Source organism: Pelobates fuscus, chromosome 9 (assembly GCF_036172605.1).
Source record: "Pelobates fuscus isolate aPelFus1 chromosome 9, aPelFus1.pri, whole genome shotgun sequence".
In the NCBI taxonomy this organism is placed as follows: Eukaryota; Metazoa; Chordata; class Amphibia; order Anura; family Pelobatidae; genus Pelobates; species Pelobates fuscus.
The window spans coordinates 74,277,126-74,300,682 of NC_086325.1; the positions used below are offsets into that span (position 1 = coordinate 74,277,126).

The window sequence follows — 23,557 nt, forward strand, 5'->3', positions numbered from 1 at the left end:
CCCAGTGTATGGGCGCCACTGAGTGTTTTTTAGCCCGGAGTTGTAGACAATCTTCCAATTTTATCTGTCAGAGCCCCATCTTGCCATGCTGTTTTTATACACACATATATAGCATATTGCTCATTCATGCTGTAAAAGTCTATTTTAGGAGAAAACTTCTGCTTAAACTAGATACCAGAGGAACAGCTTTGCTAGTGACATAATTGTCATTAAAGTTGGTATTTCAGAAATCTCTTTGCAGATTCATTTCTCCATGCTTGATTATGGCTGTAATTTACTGGGACACTGCAACCTGTAGCATGTTGTTCATTGACTGTAATCCGTTTAATGCGAGTGGTTGAGGATATAAACCTGCAGACATGTTGGCTGGACTGACAGATCCAGAGTCACTTTGGGCTGAGCCCACACTTCCGTCAAACTGTCCTATTTTCTTAATCAGTTTTCGTTCCTTGGCACGTCGATTCTGGAACCATATTTTTACCTACAATATTAAGATGAGAAAAAATATAGGTGTGTATTAACACTTTTTATGTTTTAGGTGAAAATCCTACTTTGATACATTCACAGTATAAAAATGTTAATATAATTTAATATGGCAGTAGCAAATTCCTCATTGTTGAGTACATTAAGTAAGGAATATAATGAAACATATTCTGACGCAAGTGAGAGCCTATTTTCTAAGTAATACCTTAGAACTGCCAATATTGCGGCAAAATTATGAGTACAAAGACATAAGACTTGTTTCGGACTGAACTACAATTCAGCAGAATTTGGACCGATCAGGTGTTGTGCAGAATTCCTGAATTCTGAAGCCAATATATAAAATAAAGTAAAAACCAGGAGGAGCAGAAAAGAAATAAAGAAGTATTTTTATATTATATATTCATTAAATATGTACCGTATATACTCGAGTATAAGTCGACCCGAATATAAGTCGAGACCCCTAATTTTACCCCCAAAAAACTGGGAAAACTTATTGACTCGAGTATGGGTGGGAAATGCAGCAGCTACTGGTAACTTTCTAAATAAAATTAGATCCCCCAAAAATTATATTAATTGAATATTTATTTACAGTGTGTGTATATAATGAATGCAGTGTGTGTGTGTATATAATGCAGTGTGTTTGTATGAATGCAGTGTGTGTATGAATGCTGTATGAATGCAGTGTGTGTGTGTGTATGAATGCAGTGTGTGTGTATGAAAGCAGTGTGTGTGTGTGTGTGTGTGTGTGTGTGAGTGCAGTGTGTGTGTATGAGTGCAGTGTGTGTGTGTGTGTATGAATGCAGTGTGTGTGTGTGAGTGCAGTGTGTGTGTGTGTGAGTGCAGTGTGTGTGTGTATGAGTGCAGTGTGTGTGTGTATGAATGCAATGTGTGTGTATGAATGCAGTGTGTGTGTGTATGAGTGCAGTGTGTGTGTGTGTGTGTATGAATGCACTGTGTGTGTGTGCGTGTGTGTGTGTGATACAGAGCCTTGGTGGGGGGTGGGCATTTTTTTAATTTTTGTATTTATTATTATTATTATTATTATTTTTTATTATTATTAATATTTTTCTTTTATTTTTTTTTATTTAAATTTTTATTTATTTATTTTCGTCCCCCCTCCCTGCTTTATACATGGCCATGGAGGGGGGCTCTCATTCCCTGGTGGTCTAGTGGATGGTCTGTGTAGGAGGGAGGCTGGCAGCGAGCTGTAACTTACCTTTCCTGCAGCTCCTGTCAGCTCCCTTCTCTCTCCTGCGTTCCGGTCAGCTCCCCTGTCAGCTCCAGTGTAAGTCTCGCGGTGTGACTGCCGCGCGGAGCGTTGTCGCTCTGACCCTGCGGTTCTCGCAAGACTTACAGTGGGAGCTGACAGGGGAGCTGACCGGAACGCAGGAGAGAGAAGGGAGCTGACAGGAGCTGCAGGAAAGGTAAGTTACAGCTTGCTGCCAGCCCCCAACAGGACCGCCGGGCTTGTAATGAGCCCGGCGGTCCTTGTCTGTATTATAGCAATGTAAGTTGCCATAATACAGACATTGATTCGAGTATGGGTTTATCGAGTGGGGGTTTATCAGCACAAAAAAGTGCAGAAAAACTCGACTTATACTCGAGTATATACGGTAATATAAAAAAAATTTATACTGCTCCATCTGTTTTTCTTTCTATTGGTTATTTTTTCTCATGTGATCTGTGAACCAAAAAGTGGTAAAATATGATCCAAAATATTATATTATGTATATAGTTAGCAGCACACATATTCGCTCATTTTCATCTCTTTTGTTTTGTTTGTTCTTCAAATTTGGTTCCCTAAACAACATTTGACGAGTGTTGCAAAAAAGTTTCTGTCTTTAGAAAAAATATTTGTTAGAATTGCAATTCCAGAGGTCTAAATGCCTTTTAATTCACAACAGGATGAATTGGTCGTCTAGAATTTACTTGTGGAGTCTTATTTAATAGGTAAATCCCATGCGATCATTTATCCATGTGTGGATAAAAAGGTATTTCATTTGAAACATCTGAAATTAACTTTTGCACAAGCCTAGTTTCTATTCACTTGCGCTCACTTCTGCTAATGTCTGCACTGTGCATATGCCATCAACCTTCATAAACTAAAACAGAAAAAATATGCACAGGGGAATTAAATAAAAACAGAGGGTAAAGTTATAGTGCATTTTTTATTAAAACAAACACAAACATATCAGAAATTTTACCATCAGGCAAAAAAAAAAAAAAAAAATATTGTCCTTGAGTGGAATTATCTCATATATATGCATTAATGGACTTCACACCATACCTGCCTGTCTGACAGTCCCAGACTTATTGCAATTTCAGACTTCCTTCGTATTGTGATGTATCTGTTGGAGAGGAATTCTTTCTCAAGTTCTAGTCTCTGATGATCTGTGTATACAACTCTGTATTTTTCCTTTGTTCTGGTTTTGCCTAATAAATGAAAGAGACATTAAAAAGTGTTCCAGATCATTTGACTTAAACTCTTTTTACATAGTCCTGACACATATTTGTGTGTGTGATGATTTATTTTTATAATCACAACTTTTGCCTTTGAATGAATAATCTCAGGAGTTTGACATAATAATTGTGGCATTCTCAAAAACACCTGTATTCATCTGTTTGTCTAGGTCAGCCTAATGGCTATTATATGCCTTACTAAGAATTTTGTCACAGAATTTTGGTCTCTCTCTCTATATATATATATATATAACATGATGTATACACAAACACTGTAGATGATGCATATGAAAATGTATCTATATCAGAGGCACACCTTGGGTATTTGGAATTTGCTCGAATTGGCTGTGGACCCCACCACCTGAATGTGATGTGTGTAGTATCTGTCGGGTCGGTTGAGTGTTGTGTGTATATGGTTAGTGGTTGTGTTTGATGTGTTTTGGAGGAGGTTGGCTGAGTGTAATGTGTATGGAGGGGTGCTGAGCATGGTGTGTGTGTGGTGACTGTATAGTGATGTCCTCCTTTTCCCATATCTAATCTACCGTTAAATAAATACATTTAAACTTAATTTGTTTTTTACCTTTTTCCTGCTTACCATTTTGCAGGGAGGTGGTCCAGTGGGGGTAATAATTCCTTGTTAGCTATGAATGACTGCTGGGGAAACCCATCTGCACTACTAGAGGATACAGATCATTGTCTTAACACCATTTGGTCTGGAGCTTAGTGATGAGTCAGAGAGTAGGCTGGGAGCCCTGACATTTGTGCCTGGTGTTGCTTGCTGAGCCACAGCAGAGCAAAGGAAGTGTTTAAAGTGATCTGCACCCGCTAGTGGGTCACGGGACCACCAGAGATTCATTATTAACCTCCTCTAGATCACCAGGGATGATAGCCCCCACGGGACCACCAGGGAATAAGTTGTAATTTATGTAATGCTGTATGACAATATAGTAAATACAAATTAGTGTTTTGCAAGATAGGAGGGCATGTAGTTGATATCATTTTATGACCGCCTCTCCCCCACCTTCCCCATAATTATGATCTGTGGTGAACCATTACTGAGCTATATCAAAGACTGGGGATATTAAAATGAAAACATAGACACTAACCACTACAGCACACTGTATTCATGACAAGTGATAGGTGGTCAGACTATTTTCTTTAAAAGGTTGTACCAAAGGAGGTGCCCAGGTAAGTGCCGTTAGAAGAATACTTAACATGTGAAAGTACCTGGGGGCTTGTGGCTCTTTAACGCGGTGTCACACTGTAGTGGTTATGGTTCCTATTACTATTTCATACATGTTGTTGCTTTACTTTGTTTCCCTGTTGCAGCCACAGGGTTATTCATTAAAGGGAATCTCCAGTGCCAGGAAAACAATCCGTTTTCCTGGCACTGCAGGATTCCTCTCCCTCCCACCCCCCAATCCCCAGTTGCTGAAGGGGTGAAAACCCCTTCAGGGACTTACCTGAGGCAGCGACATGTCCCACGTCGCTGCCTGCTCCTCCCCCGCTGCTCCACCTTCTGCCTACGTCGGCCGGTGGGCGAGACTGATCCCGCCCACCGGCCGAGGAGACCTAATGCGCATGCGCGGCAATGCCGCGCCTGCGCATTAGCGCACCCCATAGGAAAGCATTGAAAACGATTTTCAATGTTTTCCTATGGGAAATTGAGCGACGCTGGAGGTCCTCACACAGCGTGAGGACGTCCAGCGACGCTCTAGCACAGAAAACCTGTGCTATAGAGCAGGAAGTTCCCTCTAGTGGCTGTCTAATAGACAGCCACTAGGGGAGGACTTAACCCTGCAAGGTAATTATTGCAGTTTATAAAAAAACTGCAATAATTACACTTGCAGGGTTAAGGGTAGTGGGACTTGGCACCCAGACCACTCCAATGGGCAGAAGTGGTCTGGGTGCCTACAGTGTCCCTTTAAAGTCTGAACTGTCGGGAATTCAAAGGGAACTTCATATTTTAGCCTAAAATAAACAGTCTGAAAAGATAGCTGATTTAAGATTTTAGACAATACCAAAATCAGTGGTAATAGTAGTGAAAGCTCAACACACTCCTGTGGGGGATCCCCTTAACCCTCACCAAATTGGAACAATGAAATACACAAAATAGGGGTGGAGCAAAAAGCTAAAATGCTATAGAGACATACATATGAAATCGATGTATATTGAGGTAGATGTAGAATCTAAAAATACAAAAACATAGGAGAAACCAATAATACAGATCAATTATACAATTGGAGGTTAAAAATAAATAAACTGGAAACACACAGGTGGGGCCAAAATAATGCACTTGGCTCTGGTGTTTAGCGCCTTTGTATAATTTGTGGGAGATCCAGCACTCTCTGTATGAAGATGAATTCCAAGTGGAGGACACGACACTTCAAATAAAGTTAAAACTAATTTATTGGTTCAAATAAAAAAATAGAAAATAAAAACGATAATAAAAACCCAACAGGGTATACGTGCTTGCAAGTGAGTGGGCATCCAAGCCGTGTTTGCCAATTCAGGCTTCCTCGTTTGGAAAATGCATTATAGCTTGTGTCCATATGAAAAGTATTTAAACAGTCTGTCAGCCCAAAATTTCCTGGGCTTACTGGAATTAATGGAACACACCATTGCGTTCTTTTGGTCTTCCGTCGCCATATAATGTATTTCTTAGTTCTAACGTTACAAGTATCGTGTGTGTAGCGTGATGACGTTTCAGAGTGTGAAGAATGTCACGTATGCAACGTGACGACGTATCGGAGTTACTTCCTTCTTGTGGAACGCAGAGTGCGTTCCAATGCTCTTTAGTGACGTCTCCTTGCGCAATAGTCCAAAAGGGGGACACAAATAGTTTTGACTTCTTGTTATAGTGGTCTTAAAGATTCCATACGAGTATAATTATGTAATTGATCTGTACTATTGATTTAAGATTTTAAATTCACTTTTTATTCGTGGCACATTTTAGCAATCGACCATAGTACAGAGATTACAAACGAAAAAATTTGTGGAGCACAACTGTAATGCTAACTCTCCTTAATTCTCTCACAATAGCAATCTGTATATAAAAATAAAACGCTTTATTACTGTATATTAATGTATAATGAAATTATACTACCATTCTACCTTGGACTTGCAAGTGCGTACATGGTTGGAGAATGTAAATGATTGTTGGATAAAAGTACTTGTTGTAACTACATCAACGCTTACACATTACCGCCCCTTGTTCTTCAACCTCATTGCTATATTTGCCAGTGAGATGTTGAGTCATTCATTTCACACTTGCACCAAAGCACTCCTTGAACTATAACCACTACAGCACTATACTGATCTTACCCTTTTTTCCCCCTTCAACAAATATATTCAGAAAGTTGTATATTTTGTAATCTCAATTGATGTATTGACACTTAGGCCCACAAGGTACAAAGCAGTTACAAGGAGATCTTATCAGAAATGTTTTTTCACATTCAGGAACACAAACCAATTGACTTAGAATGTACAAGCCCTTAACAAATGTCAGACTTCCTTTCATCTTCAGAGAAAAGGAAGATACAGAAAATAAACAATCCATCATGCTAAGCAATACACTTGCCCTCTTTTTACACTTTAAAACAAATGTCAGACATGAGTGTGTTCTTTTTGAGCTGCAACATCTAGATTTTCCATTTTTGACTGATTCATTATTCAAGATACAGTGAAACACCATAACCATTAATAATATATTATTAAAATAGTTGTTTTTAAAATGAATTGTTGAGCAAAGTGGTAAAGCTGCAACATTAATTACTTTTTACTGAAGGTTTTACAAGCTGTTAAGATCCTTAATGGTTACAACTTCCCAAGTTGTTTTAATGTCTTGTTGTTTAAAGCTTATGTAAGTCACAGATGTCCATGTTACAGTTTGGCCTTATTTTATCATGGCCTCTTGCATAGTTGTTGAGGAACCTGGCAATGGCTATCTAAAATCTGTTAAAATCTGGGATTTTGTTTTTAATCCTCTCACTAGTTCTATGTTTATATATATATATATATATATATATTTTTTTTTTTATTTTTTTTGGTGCTTTATAAATAACAATAGTAATAATATGGATTTAACAGTGGTCTGAACTGAATTAATTAAAGGGACACTGTAAGCTGATTTTAACTCCCACTTTTTAAATGAATTAAAAATATATGCAAAAACAATCATAATAAAAACCCTGACATTTAGACATTTGTCTGCAGTTTCTGCAGGGAGTTCTCACCAAACTAGAAAGTGAGTGAGCCAATCACGATGCTTATTTAACTCACTGTAGCACTGCTGAACTTTTCAAAACGTTTTAATTCAGATCACTTCAATGAGCTTAAGTGGTCTGTGTGCCTATAGAGTCCCTTTAAGTATCAACTTTTGTTTTATCAGATCAGCTGAGACTGGAAGTACCCTGAGTGCCTGACACTAAGTATCAAACCACTTGTAAATGGTGTGACAAATTACTGGACGGCGCCCATAAACTCCTGGCACAGTAACCATTATAGTGTGCTGTAAAACAAATAAATGCTCTTTTTTTTCTCACTGGTAATCTAGTCTCAGGCAGCAACTTTTCCTATTCTGAGTTCATCTGTCTGGATGATCTCCATGATTTACACAGAAGTACTTTAGACCTACTGGTATGAGCAGTAATCACCACGCACAGCCAAACAGACGTTTCCCATATATATACATTGCATAAAACGCTTCTCTATGAGAAGCATTTCCAGCATTCAGATCTGGATCATGCTGTGTGTGATGATGCCTAACATGAAGATTTTCAGTTAGTAAAAGTCATCAAGAAGTGTCAGTCCGACAGTCACTACAGGTGTGTTTATAGCTTAATATAAACATTGCCATTTCTCTAGAAAGGCAGTTTTTTTTACTTTAACATGAAAAGTGGGCAGGGTCTGTGCAACAAGAATACTTTATTTTAAAAACGAGTATTTGGTGCTTAAAGTGTTACTCTTCAGCAAAGATATTTAGATAAGTCATGGGCACTCAGGTGTTCATTTTCCTTAGGTAAACTACAATTTATTTGTGAATGGTCTGTGACCTGAAACACCACAATTTGATTGTCTTGTTTCTAAACATCATAAATAACTTGCAACTCTACAGACTTGTTTAACTGGTAGAGAACAATTGTTTTACAACGTAGAGATTTTAATGAATATTATCTGGATATACTAAGTATGCTATTATACTATTCACACAGGTCAAAACCACTAATATATTTTACTTCAGTGTTCACACAATATTTCTGGATACTTAAAACAACACTATCAATTTTGATAGTAGAACATAGAATATTTATGAAAACACATCCCTATGCAATATGTTGGCAATCCACTGACTTTCCCATGGAATCAGAAGAGACATATGAGACAAAATAAGCACTTCCTTGTCTTATTTGCTGGCCAAATTTCGCCAAAATGTGGCATTGGGCACAGCCTCTACATCTTGCTATTTTCCATCAGCAGTCATACACTACAGTAAACGGGAACGAGCATCTTTTTAAATTAAGCTTATGGCGTCTAGTGCACATGAGTAAGATGATCTATAAAGAATTCTGTGTTCTCACGGTATCCTCCATATATCAGAAGCACAGCACTGTACTGTAGTGACTTGGGCTCTTTCAAGATGAACCTACAAGCAGCTGATTCTGAGAAGGGAGAGCATCAGGTAATTATTGCTCTTCCTACGCCCCCTTGGCCGCCATCATTATGCAAGCAAACATATAAGCCTGGAGATGACTTTGCAAGAAAATGTGATATGTGCGTAGCAACAAGTGACAAAACAATGCCACCAAGTGATTTCAAGTAGGCATGTTTTTTTTCTAAAAAGTTACATTTTCCAACATGATCATCCTAGCAATAAAGGGTGAGTCTAAGCGCCAACACATTCTTAACTTGATCAAGTTGTTTTGGTTCATAGAGCATGCCTGTGCATTCTCACTGCTCATTTCCCTGACCTTTAGGAGCTAGTCCATTTTCTGCAGCCCTATCCACATATCCCTTGGCTGCACATACTTCTTCAAAACACATGTTTATTTCGAACTCAGGAGTATGCTTTCTTTAGAATTGATTATCTCCTGCTCTTTTATATGTCCAAAGAAGCCTCCTGTGTAAGAGTCTCAAACAAGAAATCAAAGCTACCAAGCCTGTAGCCTTGTCTGCATTATCAAAGAAGGGAACGTCCCTAAAATGGGTGGCAGACTGACTGACACTCTGCCCCCTCAAGGCAAACAGTAAATGCAGCTGAAGTGCTCTACGACTGATTCTAGTGCCCAGTCCATCCCTGCATCTTGAAATCTGCCCGGCAGATCTGAACTGGTAGGCAGCTTTAAAAAATGCTTTACAAGTCTCCATGACAGTACCCCAAAATGCAGGACGGTCCTTGCAAATTTGTTACTTTTAACATGTATGTGTGTATCATCATTTAAAAAAAAAAAAAAAAACTAAATTTGCACACTATTTCCATAATGCTTCTCTGTAAAAAGCATTGCCCAGAATGAACAATAAATGCTAGACAAAATGGTGATGGATCTGCCTGGTTGTAAAACTTGCAGGAGAGAAATCAGAAAAATAAAATTAGGGAATTAGAAAATAATAATAACAGCCTTGTTTTAGCACATTAATATGTCTCTAATTTTGGAAGTAATTTGTGAGCTCAGTACAGCATTTACAGAACAGATTCCTATATGTATGAGGTTTATTTCCACAATTAAACTGCAAATTTGAAATACTGTTTATCTGACGTTTTTAAATTTAACTGTTTTACCAACTGCTGCTGAATTAGTAATAAAATATTGGTTATCATTTAAAGCATTTGCCAGTAGAGAATGCCTTGTTCTAGATTTGAGGTTTAAAAGTGGACATATATGAGATGCAAAATGTAATCTATAATGTAATATTTAAACATTTGTGGTAGACATTCATTACAGAGGTTATTACACAAAAATTAAAAAACAAAAAACAAATGTTATATCCATACAGTCTAGCATTGTGCAACTGCAGATGGTCTACGTAGCCCATTATTATTATTGGCAATTATATAGCACCAAAATATTCTACAACGCTATACAATATTACAAAGGGGAAATTTAACAGTAAATGTAACAATTACAAAAGTTACATGGACAATAGATTGATGAAGAGCTTACAATCTAGAGGCACATCATTCTTTTTTTTTTTTTTTTATCTTGCTACTTAAATTATTCTACAGTTTTAAATGTGTACATGTCAACACAGAAAAATACACTGGTGGATTGCTATTTAGTTCCATTTTCTTTATAAACTTTTTTCTTGTACTTTATCAGGTTTTTTCACTAGAGTGTGGATTGTCCTGCAGTCAAAGTGAATTTCAGAATTTAGGCCAAAGGAACCAAGTAGTAAACATTAAAGGCTTGATTAATTTTACCTTTTCTGCTATTAAGGCCTACTCATTCTGTGAATTTCAAACACCAGGCCAAAATATTCTGACTGAAAACATAGCTGATTTGGAGATTTGTTTTCCAATTTGACTAATGTAGCCTCATTTTTTAAAATTCATTGTGAAGTGAGTAACCTTGCAAATATCATCGTAAACATATTGTATTATATTTGTATTAATTTGCAACTGCAGTTGTAGCTTTTAACACACTGTCTCCACACCATAGCCCGCATTTTAAATAATCTTTTTTTTATACTTGTGATTCATTCATAATTTTCTTAAAAATAAATATATTGTAGACTTTTAAAACATGATTGGCAAAAACAACTTTTTGCCGTCCAATGATAAAATGAGGAACAAGATGTTGTATTGCATATGTTAGGTTTTGATTTAGAGAGTAAATCTTACTGTATGAGAACTTGCTCACGTTTATTTATACGAGAATAATTTAAATATAGCAAAAGGAACAAACTGATTTTACAATTGTATGAATTGATATATGGATATAGTAAAATGTCTTAATTTCATTCGAAATTAAGTAATCTTTTTAGATTTGTTTTGCTCCTCACAATCGACTGGAAAATTTGGTTCTTAGATTAAAAATGAAATTTGACTTCGGGTGCGTCTGCCATCAGCTTTCTTTCCCTCTGTCTCCTCTCTTTCTTGTATATCTTCTGTTTACTTGTTAATTGGCCCAACTATTGTCTAGCCATTAATGATGCCTGTTTTAATGTTTCAGGGGACAGGAATTCATCCCTTTTTTCTTTAATCATCTCAGAGTTGTCTCCTGTTTTAAGTCTCTCCTGGTTACATGGGTTGTACTGCATTTAAATCTCAAAATTCTAATATTGAAACCAAAATAGCAGAGCTGTATGATATTTCTAATTTTACTGAATTCTGCTGTTTTGTGAATGAAAATTGCTTTGAATCTTTTGTCAGATTTCATACACTTGTAGTAAATCTTGGAATATAAACTTGGTATTTAATTTAATGTTAGACACACTGTATGTTATAACTGAGCATATTTTATGTTATAAAATCTTTTTTTCAATAAATTTCACAAATCAATCAGTTAAACCCATAATAAGTAATTTTAGGCTGACAAATCAAGAAAAACTAATGAGTTAATTTACTAAACTCCAAATTATTGCAAACTGATTTCTGAATGGCAAAATTTAGGCAACACTATCCAAGCTGTGTATAAAGCAGAGTTTGAGATTTTTTTTCCAAATCATCTGTTTTAGCCTACATTTTGCTATTCGGATTATGGCTTCTACTATTAAGAGTTTAGTGAAAACTCCAAATGTGTTTTAAAAAGGAAAGCATTTAGAGTTTGTTGGATCTTACCAGCAGGATTTGTGTGAATTGTTTTCCTCATCCAGTCATAGGGCTGGTGCCTTTGATTGTTGGAAAGGGTTTGAACTATATTCACTGAATCAAGAGGCATCGCCCCTTGGCCAGGGTGGCGCATTGAGCTATAGTCAGGAGACTCATACATCATCTGTCCAGGAGATAATCCAGATATTGGAGCAGAGCATGTGTTAGAGGGTCCAGGGCCATAACCATTCCATTCTTCTCTCTGAAACCCATAATGTGATCCCCAAACTCCTGACGAATGCCCTGAATTATCCATAATCTGAGCATTGTGGTATTCCATGTACTCTGAGTAGGTGGCATTAGATGGAAAATTCTGCATCGGTACACCGCTGTTAGGATATTTCCTGGGTCCAGGATACATGTTGTTTTCTTGATCCATAAAGTAACTCACATACATTGTAGCCAGGTAGAGTCCAACATTGTTAGATATCAAGCAATTCCTGAGATAGAATTTTGTCTTGCTTTCCTTACCTGATGTTTCACTAAATGAAGTAAATGACAACTGGAGTCACTGATCTGGTATTGCCTTGCTCAAAATGACATTTACATTGGAATGAAATCCAGGCTTTCAGGGAACTCCACCTTGCTGTTTCTCATAGTGCTTCCTTTTCCACAGTTGTTAAGGCATCCCAGTCTCCTGTCCCCTCCCTGAAAGCAATTCAGTTTACGACAGGGTAGAGTTAAACAGTACTTTGATATGAATCTAGAATTGTTTTGAAAGTAAAATTGTGATATATCATATATTTATAGTAAGTTATAGAAAAAAAAATATGAAAAGTCACTTATTATGTTTTTCTAGCATTACCTTTAGGACAAATCTTGAAAATATATTTATTTAAACACATCCTGTCCAGTATTCTTTAGGAATAGGTATTTAATACAACTTTAAAAGTGCACAGTGTGGCCTTTCTTATAACCGTGCATATTCCTTAGAAACTTGTCACACTGCTATATTTATAAGGCTAGAGTTAATGTAATTTTTGAAAGTTGCAACCCTAGTTTTTAGCTGTGACAATTTGTCTAATCAAAATTACATTTTTATTTTATTTATAACATATTTTACCAGAAAGGATACATTAAGATTTTTCAAATAAATGTAATTATGTGAAGCTTATTTGCTGATTATTTGTGGAATAATTCTAAGCTTAAAGGGACACTGTAGGCACCCAGACCACTTCAGCTAATTGAAGTAGTCTGAGTGCTGTGACCCTTTTGCACTTAGTGCTGCAATGTAAAAATTGCAGTTCCAGAGAACTGCAATGTTTACATTGCAGCTCTAAGTCTGCCCTCTGTGGTTGTCTGCCAGACAGCCACTAAAGGGCTTCTTGAATCCAAACTGTTTTTTGGTCCGTTATCTGACGCTGGACGTCCTCACGGACCTCCAGCGTCAAATTTCCCCCAAAGGAAAGCATTGAATAATGCTTTCCTGTGGGGATGTCAAATGCGTGCGGCCATTGTCATGCATGCGCATTAGGTCTCTCCTACCGGCTGACATCGGCGGGGGAGGAGCGTGGGGGGAGCCTGACTCAGAGCCGATGGACATCGGCGCTGGATTCAAGTAAGTGGCTGTAAGGGGCTGGAGCCAAGGTGGGACTTTTACCCAATGAGGCTATTAGGCCTAGAATTCTCAAATTCTGATTGCATGTGACACAATGCTCTGTGTCGTCAATAAACCTTACTGTGGGCAACCAGGTTCATTGGAAAGCAGCAGTCCCCCTTACCACAAACAGCAAAACCTTTTGTTACGTTGGTAAATGCTACAACATAAGTTCAAAACATTTTACAGAGCATGACATTCTTTGCATGGCACTTGCAAAATAATGAGCCCAAGACTAGCCTAGGAACATAAAGTGGATGTTATCAACTTTACATTGCAGAAGGGTCATTGACCAAATAAATAGGGCTAACAAAAGATAGGTCACTTTACTAAGAGGGCTTTGTTCTTATCTGTATAAACATAATCCAGATACTATCTGTTAGAAAGTGCCAATTGCTCTTCAAATATGTAATAGAATAACTCCTTGTTAGCCATGTTCCAATGGCGGAATCCATTTGCTATATATTTTTTAGATTTTTATTTAATCAAAAACCCAAACTAATTGTGCTTCAGAAACTTAACCAAGAGCTCTAAGGATCAGCTCAAGTCACAAGCTTATGTTGTAACTTCGCATCTATGATCAAGGCTGCTTAGGGAATATTCTGTTACTTAAAATAATACATTGATTTTGCAAAATGCCAAGGACTGCATTACATCTTTACACTAAATGTGCCGTTGGTGCAACGTGAGGGTTGGTGTTGTTGAACAGTGTGCGGATAAACCCCAATTTTTTTCCGGACTGGGAAAGAACCAGCATTTGTTTCATGAGCAGGTTTAATGTGATCCTATCTTGTTTAATTCTTCCATTTTCTAAGCTGATAGGTTAAACTTACTATTTAGTTCAATGAAGTGTAATGTGCAGAAGAAACACAAGGACAAGATTCACTCAAAACACACCCTGTCCACTTGCTGAGAGAGGTATTGAAATCATAGTAATAAAATGCAGATGACGATTTCCACTCTTGTTCCTAAAATCATTTGTTTGGTGTTTCTGCACCTGCTACAGCAAAGAAAGACAAAACTAGTAATTAAGCAAGCCTCAATAGGTCTGTCTACTTAAGTTGTTCAATTCCTGCTTTTTATTAAGGGTAATTCATGCATGCTTTTTTATTGCATGGGCAAGGATCCAGCAATTCTTGCATTATCCTTCTGCTTTACTTAGAACAGTGGTATGGGGTCCGATGTCATATTATCTTTGAAGAAACAAACAATATCTAATGAAATAAGTGGCAAATAAAATAAAATAAAAGTGCTGCATGGTTCCAGTATTCATTCTGACAAAGGGGCACAAAGCTGGATGAGTTAAATGGTGACTGGGTCTATAAAAAAATGGTGCTGCTTCGTATAACCCATTGTACATCGCTACGGAATTTGCTGTCACTATATAAATAATAATAATAATATAACCATTCAATGCTCAGCCCACCAGTGATCAAAAGCACCCTGAATTACTCATTCATAACCTATTTTAGAATATGAAAAAATGACTATTCTTGAATATTAGATGCTTACATTGAAACACATTCCTATTTGTTTCAAACTTAAAACCATACTAATGCTTAAAGGACCACTAGGCACCCAGACCACTTCAGCTTAATGAAGTGGTCTGGGTGCCAGGTCCATCTAGGATTAACCATTTCTGCTGTAAGCATAGCAGTTTCAGAGAAACTGCTATGTTTACTTTAGTTAATCCAGCCTCTAGTGGCTGTCTCATTGACAGCCACTAGAGGCGCTTCCGCGCTTCTCACTGTGATTTTCACAGTGAGACGATGCCAGCGTCCATAGGAAAGCATTGAGAATGCTTTCCTATGAGACTGGCTGAATGCGCGCGGATCTTGCCGCGCATGCACATTCAGCCAATGACGGCAGAAGGAGGAGGAGCTTCCCCAGCGCCGAGGGAGCCCGGCGCTGGAAAAAGGTACGTGTTTAACCCCTTCCTCACCCTAGAGCCCGGTGGGAGGGGGGCCCAAGGACCCTATAGAGCCAGGAAAACGAGTATGTTTTCCTGGCACTTTAGTGGTCCTTTAAAATCATTTTCTTCGCTCTATCAATCTTATCAATCTATCAATCTCTCTCTTTCCTTCCCACACTCAAAAGACTTGTTTTGTGTATTTATTTCAATTGGGATTTTGTCTGACTGATTTTGTTGCTATTTTAAATGTAACATATTGTATAAGGTTGATATCCTTCTACATAAAGAATTAAACATAGCATATTTTGTGGAGTTTGACTACTACAGGTATACATTTAGAGAAGACGAGTTTGATCTCTTGTGTGCACTTTGTGAATTGGAGCTATATTTTAATTGGGTGGAAATTCCAAGCTAAACATAATGGAATTCACACTTTCTTTCGCTCAGTGTTTCCTTCAGCTCTGATCACCCACTTACTATAAATTACAGTGCTACTTCCTACACTAAAATTCATAAAAGGGAAACCTCATAACTTGTATGTATGCATATGATGTAATATCAGTGTGCTATTAACACCCTCTGATATGTACACATCCTTGACTCTGATATGTACACAATATATACCTCTAATATCCTTTTTGGATAGATATCGCTTCTTGGATAGATGGTATGATGCTATCACCAGGGGAAGGCTGGCATATATAGAGCAATTGTCCCAGGCTGGACTCTACCATACAGAGTTTGTGGGCTGAAGCCTCGCAACACCATATTTTTACAGGTGGGAAGTAGATGTGTTTGGATAACTGTCAGTAGAGTATAAACTGCAATGTTGACATTGCAGGGCTAAATCCGCCTCTGACGTGCAAGTTCCCATTGATTCAATGTTTTTCTATGGGGAAGCTTGCATGCACGCTGCAGTTGACGTGCATGCGTATCAGGTCCCAAATGCTCCTATATAAGAAGCATTGGACTGGACCAACTGTGGAGGAAGCCATACCTCCTCCATGACATCACAGGTGGCAGAGAGGTAAGTAGCACAAAAGGAGGCTCAGCGCAGGAATAAGGTTTCTGATTTATCTTGCTGTTTGCACATCACCTTCCTTTGTGGGGAAAATACCACATCTGCCCTATGGAATAAGCAAAGCCATTGCTTGCTCTCTACTTGTGGGTACATATCTTACTATTTTACCACTTTTAAAGTATACGGAGAGCCCTATATTCCATCTCTGTTTTATCAATATAGCATAATGGTGAAGATTGCAACTATATTTTCCAAAGGTAGTGGATATTCCCTATATCCAAGAGTGGGAATAATTCCACTCCACACCATTTACTAGGAGAGCCATCAGAAGGCTCCTACAAATATGTGTGCACTATATATAAATATATTTATTCACCCAACCCAGTATACCTACAATACTACTCTGTATTGGTATTTTCTGTTTCTCCTGGATCAAGTCTCAGTAGATCAAGTCACCAACCTATATTCATAGGCATACTAATTTGGAGCTTAAATACAAGCTCCATACACTGTAAGTGCAGTTCTTTTATTTTTTATCCTCCTAACAAGTGACATAATACACTATAGTCTACTCCTTGTCCTCTCTTTTCGTATATACCTGAATTTGAGGTCATTTACAAGGCTCTTCCCTCTGCATACCATTACTTACGACTGGAAAAGAGGAGACTCTGGTTTGGGTTGTTCGAGCTGCCTTTGCTATTCCATAACAAGCGCTAGAAGCCTACCGTTGAAGTAAATATTAAATTTTATTTTTTTAACCCCTTGGTGACCAGACCGTTTTTCCATTTTCTTACTGTTTTTCCATTTCTGCGGTGCTTGTGTTTAGCTGTAATTTTCCTCTTACTCATTTACTGTACCCACTTTAAATGGTCGTTCTAAGGATACCATTATTTTCATCATATCATATAATTTACAATACATTTTTTAATAAAATATGATGACATTTTTTTAAAAAGCACACTTTTTCTTTTTTTTTTTTTTTAATTTGTATTTTATTGGTTTTGTACACATGGTATATATTTCTCGTTATATGTGGTATAGTAAGAACAAGTAACAATGCATTATGGTTACAAGCACAGTCATATGCGATATTACAGTCATGAGCCTTACACTCCTCAGTTATAGTAACAGTGTCATGGAAGCATATAATGGGCAACATCAGGTTCATTTATGTGCTGAGATTATCGCTTAATGGGGCTGCCTGGCTTTGGTAATCTCGCAGCCCTGAGCTATGTGTATACGGGCGGTTATGTGAGTACGGCGCTGGTTGCAGTGCCGCTTGCCCTGAGGTCGTGAGTTGCTGACAGCAGTGTACTCTCTAAGACATTGAGACTAGATAAAACATTTAAAACATTTAAAACAGTTAAATATTTGAAACATCAGTGGGTGAAAGCCGTCTAGTGGTGACGGCTCGAGGGGTCAAAAGAGTGGGCAATATCCAGCCTCTGTGGACAGTGAGTTCCCTTAGGTGTTGCGTTCCGCACTGCTCTTGCCGTGTTTGGAGACAGTCGTACCAAGGCTTTTGAGGAGAGTCTCTGGATCATCATTGGGGGTCAGAGTGAATGCCTCGGTGCCCTGATGTACTACTAGTGAACCCGCTGTGTCCCATCTGTAGCGGACCGAGTGTTCTCTTAATTTCTTAGCGACCGGTGCTAATTGCCTCCTTGCAGCAAGTACAGAGAAGGGGAGGTCACTGTATAAGGCTACCTCACAGCCCTCTATTTTCACTGTCCCCAGCGTTCTGGAGCTGGCCATAATGGCGGCTCTCGCTGTAATGTCTCTGGTTGTGGCTATGGTGTCTCTGGGGGCTCCTGCTGGTGCTGCTGGTGATTTGCGCACTCGGAAGGCAGTCACGATTATTGGGGTGTCTGTGTTGCACCTTGGGCCCATTGAGGAAACAAGCCTCCGGGCGAAGGGTAGCAGGTCTTCTTCGCTCACCGTTTCAGGAATGCCCCTCATACGTATATTGCGGCGGCGGTGTCTAGTCTCCAGAGAGACCACCGTGTTGTGTAGGCGTTGGACCTGGTCGGTGAGCTTGTCCAGCCGTTCTGTGTTGTCTTGGAGGCGGTTGTCCCTGCGTTTCTCTCTGGTCTCCACCTCTTGTACCCTCTGCTGGAGGATCCAAATTTCAGCCTGGGTCTCCTTTAGGTCAGCCTTCCAGACTTGTCTGAGGTCTGTTAGCAGCCTTTTGATGTCCCCCTTTGTGGATGGGGAATCATCATCATCCGAGTCGGACATGTGAGGGGTGTCCTCGGGTTGGAGTGATGTCTGCGAGTCCCTCTCGTCCTGGGACTCCTCGGAGGTCTCCTGCGCCATGTGTGGTTCCGGCGCCATCTTAGCAGGCCGCGCTTGAGGAGGCCTCTGGAAGGCGATCCGAATGTCGGGTGCCGCGGGTCGCTCCACATGGATTATCTTTTTATGTTTGCGCCCCATATTGTCGGGTGGCGGGTAAGTTGGGAGATTCTTTCGCTGAATTTTCTGTGTTTAGCCTCTTTATCCGTGGGGCCGAGACGGAGCTCCACAGATATGCGACCGTTCAGCTCCGTTGTCGGCCACGCCCCCTCAAAAGCACACTTTTTCAAGTTTTTTTTTTTGCAAGTTATAGGACTATAAGTGCAAGTAGGACATTGCTGTTTCAAAATATATATATTTTTTAAATGTATGAATAGTGACATTGTAACACTGTTATCTGTCATAAATCTCTGAATCACACCTCACATGTATATATTTTTTTTAAAGTAGACAACCCAGGGTATTTAATATGGGGTATGTCCAGTCTTTTTTAGTAGCCACTTAGTCACAAACACTGGCCAAAGCTAGCATTTATTTTTGTTTGTGTGTTAAAAATGCAAAAAACGGGGGGCGGGGCCTGACACTCATGGCGATCGGACGTACCTTGCATGGGCTCCTCGCCTGAACACGACCTTAGCCCGGACTCTGGACACATCTCGCCTCCGAAATGCACCCGGTGAACACATACCGGAGCTACAACGGGGCAGGCTCGAGTGGCAGCGGCTGGGGTCGAGTTCCGAGGTAGAAGGTACCGGAGGGGACGGTGCGGCCTAGTCGAGCTGTGGAGCGGGAGGGACGGCCGCTCTCCCAATCTAGCGGGTCCTAGGCTGGTGCTGAAGCCTCCAAGAGCCCCGTTACCCCCCCCCTTGGGACCGGTGGGGGTTATCCCGGTCCCCACCAGGCAAGCCTGCACTGTTCCCTTGTGCAGTCACACGACAAAGGCAGACAGATCCCACGAGGCCACACTAAAGTGGCCGACAGCAGTGCAGCAGATCCAGAGACCAGAGTGGCGTGCAAGACTCACCCAGCCCGAACCGGCAAGGTGGGGGATCCCACGAAAAGCTCTCGACCTCCATGCTAACCAGCCTTGGCAAAGACCCCAAGACACCCAAGCACTAAAGAAGCCTGCATACTCCTGCACTCCCACAAAGCAGTGGCACTCCCAGGACCCATCAACTACCCTGAAGCCTGAACCACGGAGCTGCACCTGGAGAGCACCCAGTGACACCACTCCCATGCCCCCACTCAACACCGCGGCAGATCGCTCCATGGCATGGGGGCACCTCAGGTATCGTGCCCATACTCACCCAACAGCGTGGAGAAATGATGGGAACGGACCTCAATTACTGCACTCAGCAGCGGGACTTTGGGACTCTGTAGCCATGATAGCTATCACACAGGGACTATTCCCACGCACAGGGAATGCAACTGGTCGGAGCTGGCAGTGACCCCAGCCTGTATATCACTATTAAGGCACACACAGCTTACATATATCAGAGTTAACCCCACCTGTTGCCGCGGTGGCTGCAGACATCGACACGCACACACCCTCTCTGATAGAGCTAAAGTTAAAGCTAATGTTTAGGATAATGCTTAAGCTAATGTTCAATGAGAATGCCACTTTGGTGCTGACTTCCTGCATTAAGATGCCGAGGGCGCACTATGCCTGGTGGAAACTTACTCTAAACGTACTCTAATAAGCGTGTAACCCTCTAATTATACGCCATAGTCAGTCGGAAAAATCACACTGTGTACCTAATGAATAGTCACTTATAACTGACAGGTTGCTCTATAGCTTGAGGAAACTTCGTAATATAAAATTAAAGAATGATCTAAGTAACTACGCATGCGCAAACTAAAAAATCGTGCTTGTAATCCGTATGTCTTGACTCTCAAAAATCAAAAAATGTGCACTGTTTTTGATGCCATACCATTGTTTTAAGATGTTTACGTATTTGTCTGCACCAGCTGTTGTGGCAGTGCAAACGGTTGTTACCACCATGCACGAATAAAATAAAGAATTTAAAAAAAAAAAAAAAAATGCAAAAAACGGGGGCGGGGCCTGACCGCAGAGCTGAGAGGACGCTTGCCTCAACAGCTCCGGTAAAAGAAGACAGAAAAAGAAAAAAAACTACTAAAAAGGGCGACACAAAGGCCACTCAACGCAAGAGGACACCGGGGCTCACAAGTAGATACCCACTCATATGGCCACCGGTACTGGAGACACCACACGATGGCACAACACAGGGCCCGATAAGGGAAGTCAGAGAGAGGGACTCAACTATACCCCCAGACCCCACTCCCAAGATGGGCAGGCATCGGAGACAGGCCGCCCCGAAAGCAGAAGCATGGAACCTCACTAGGAGCAGACACTGCCCGAAAAAGACCATCAAGGTCCAGGGGCAGCCTGCGAGCAAACGCCAAAAGCTACCTCGCCCGCTTGCTATGACCCAGCACAGGCCCCAGAGGGGTACAGCCCACCTTGATCGACCGAGAAGGCGGTGAAGCACGAGGCCTAACATGGCGGATCGACCACACTGGAAAAGGAGCAGCCCGCGACCACACCAAGCAGAGGGATCCCCAACCGGGACTATACAATACCTACCAAGCGAGTCAGATCCCCACACTGGGACTATTCTCCCCCGCACTTCTGGACCACTGAAAGCAAAGCGCAGATCGTCATCGGCTGACTGTCATAATACACATTTTCTGCTTTGGTTCCGTTTGCTTTCAATATTCGCTGAATCTACCAATGTAAAAATATTACATAAATATGCATGAAGAATTTATATATTTATATATTTGAAGTCTACATGTATATTTATGTAATTATGTATATGGACATATGTATATTTTGTATTATTTTTATTTATTTATATATAGATACATATATATATAATTTCATTTACCGCATATACTTGAGTAAAAAGCCCCCCTCAGCTTATATTCGAGTCAGGGTCTATATTATGGCAACTTACATTGCCATAATACAGACCAGGACAGCAAGCTGTTAGTTACCTTTCCTCCAGCTCCCCAGTGTAAATCTCCCGAGTCCCGCGGCCGTCAGACGCTCCGCGTGGCACGCAGACCGCGAAATTTACACTGGGGAGCTGGAGGAGCTGCAGGAAAGGTAGTCAGTAAGTCATCAGTAAGTAACATCTTGCTGCCACACCCCCCCCTCCCCCTCCCCCCTCCCACTGCTCAGTACATGCCACTGGACCACCAGGGATTAAAATATCCCCCTCTCTGGCCAGGTAACAAGTAGGAAGGGGGGACACAAACACTACACAAACACTGCATTCATTATATATGCACTACACAAGCACACACACTCTGAATTCATTATACCCAGTGTGAATTATATATATATATATATATATATATATATATATATATATATATATATTAATATCACAATACAGTCAGAATAAAATAACATATATATATTAATATCACATTACAGTCAGAATAAAATTACATATATATATATTTCTTTTTATTTATTATTTTCATTTTTTTTTAAATTAGTTATTATTTATATTTTATAATGTCCATACAATATATATATATATACACGTGTGTAATTTTAATTTATTTATAATAAGAAAGAGAATGCACACCAAAAAAAGTCACAATAGTAACTTAACCTGGTTTAATAAGTCAATATCAGATAACAGGCAAAAATAAACAATTATAGTTAAAGTGACAAAATAGGCACAAAACATAAATCAAAAATTAAGAATAATTACCAAAAGTACTCACAAGCCTAATAGAGCAGAAACAGGACACAAAAAATAACCCCCCAATGTTTCGGCACCTCCTGGTTGCCTTTATCAAGGGTATATTATATCTAGATTTACCACAATTTCTTTATAAAGCAATAAATCACCTGATGGCCATCAGTATGGAGGAGGAGAGCCGAAACCGGAAGTGACATCATCACTTCCGTCCTCGGACACATCCACTTCATAAAGCATACTTGTAAATTATATACATAGAATAATAATCCACCCACATAAAATTCTAACCTCGTGGCAGCTTGTCATATGTGCAGAACAAAAAAAAACAATCCGTAATCGGGCACCCTAGCGCGCATGCGCAAAGAAGATGTGCAAATTGCCATAGAGGTTACAGGCAAAAAAACTCTTCACTCTAGCCGCGCATGTGCAATGATGCGCTAGACGCATAGAAGTTCACACGCGTGCGCACGAGCATGCGCAATAACAAAAACTCGGCAATATACTTGCAGAAGAATCACTGTTAACATAAAATATATTACACATGCAAAACAGATCCACCACGCAGCCAATATTAAGCATGCAAAGGGGCACAAAAAACGATAGAATATGACTACATAAAAAATAAATTGTGATAATAGTAATCATATTGATCAGAAAAAAGGAAAAGTGGTGCCTAATATCTAGGGTTGCTCATAATCAGGGCCGGCCTTAGGGGTGTGCGAGCTGTGCAGCCGCACAGGGCGCCATGGAGCAGGGTGCACCCTGCGGCCGCATAGCTCACACGGCAGGGGCGTATTAGCCGCGAGGCTAACAAGGCATTTGCCTTGGGCGGCATTTTCCAGGGGGCGGCAAAAAAACGCCCCCAAATGCCCAAGGCAAATGTCTTGTTAGCCTTGCGGCTAACAGACATGCTGGGCGGTCGGGCGGCGCTGGTGGGCGGCACTGGCTGGCTGGCTGGCGGGCGGGCGGCTGGCGAGGGAGCACATCCTCTGAGCTGTCTGCTCAGCTCCCTCGCGCGCCGCCGAGTGAGGCTGGGAGCCGGAATATGACGTCATATTCCGGCTCCCAGCCTCACTCTAAGGCGCGCGAGGGAGCTGAGCAGACAGCTCAGAGGAAGTGCTCCCTCGCCAGCCGCCCGCCCGCAAGCCAGCCAGCCAGTGCCGCTCGCCCAGCAGCCACTGGACCACCAGGGAGAAAGAGACCCCCCCCTCCAGCATTCCCAAAGGTAAGGAGGCTGGGGGGGGGG

The 23,557-nt window shown here is 40.4% G+C and overlaps 1 protein-coding gene across 1 annotated transcript; it reads right to left on the bottom strand.

The window, feature by feature from the left end:
- Positions 1 to 274: 274 nt before the first annotated feature.
- On the bottom strand, positions 275 to 12,146 carry LOC134572162 (homeobox protein CDX-4-like). Its single transcript, XM_063430965.1, has 3 exons — positions 11,720 to 12,146; positions 2,771 to 2,916; positions 275 to 481 (listed from the first exon to the last, which is right to left on the bottom strand). Exons 1-3 carry the CDS (start codon positions 12,144 to 12,146, stop codon positions 275 to 277), a joined length of 780 nt encoding a protein of 259 aa, XP_063287035.1.
- Positions 12,147 to 23,557: the final 11,411 nt, after the last annotated feature.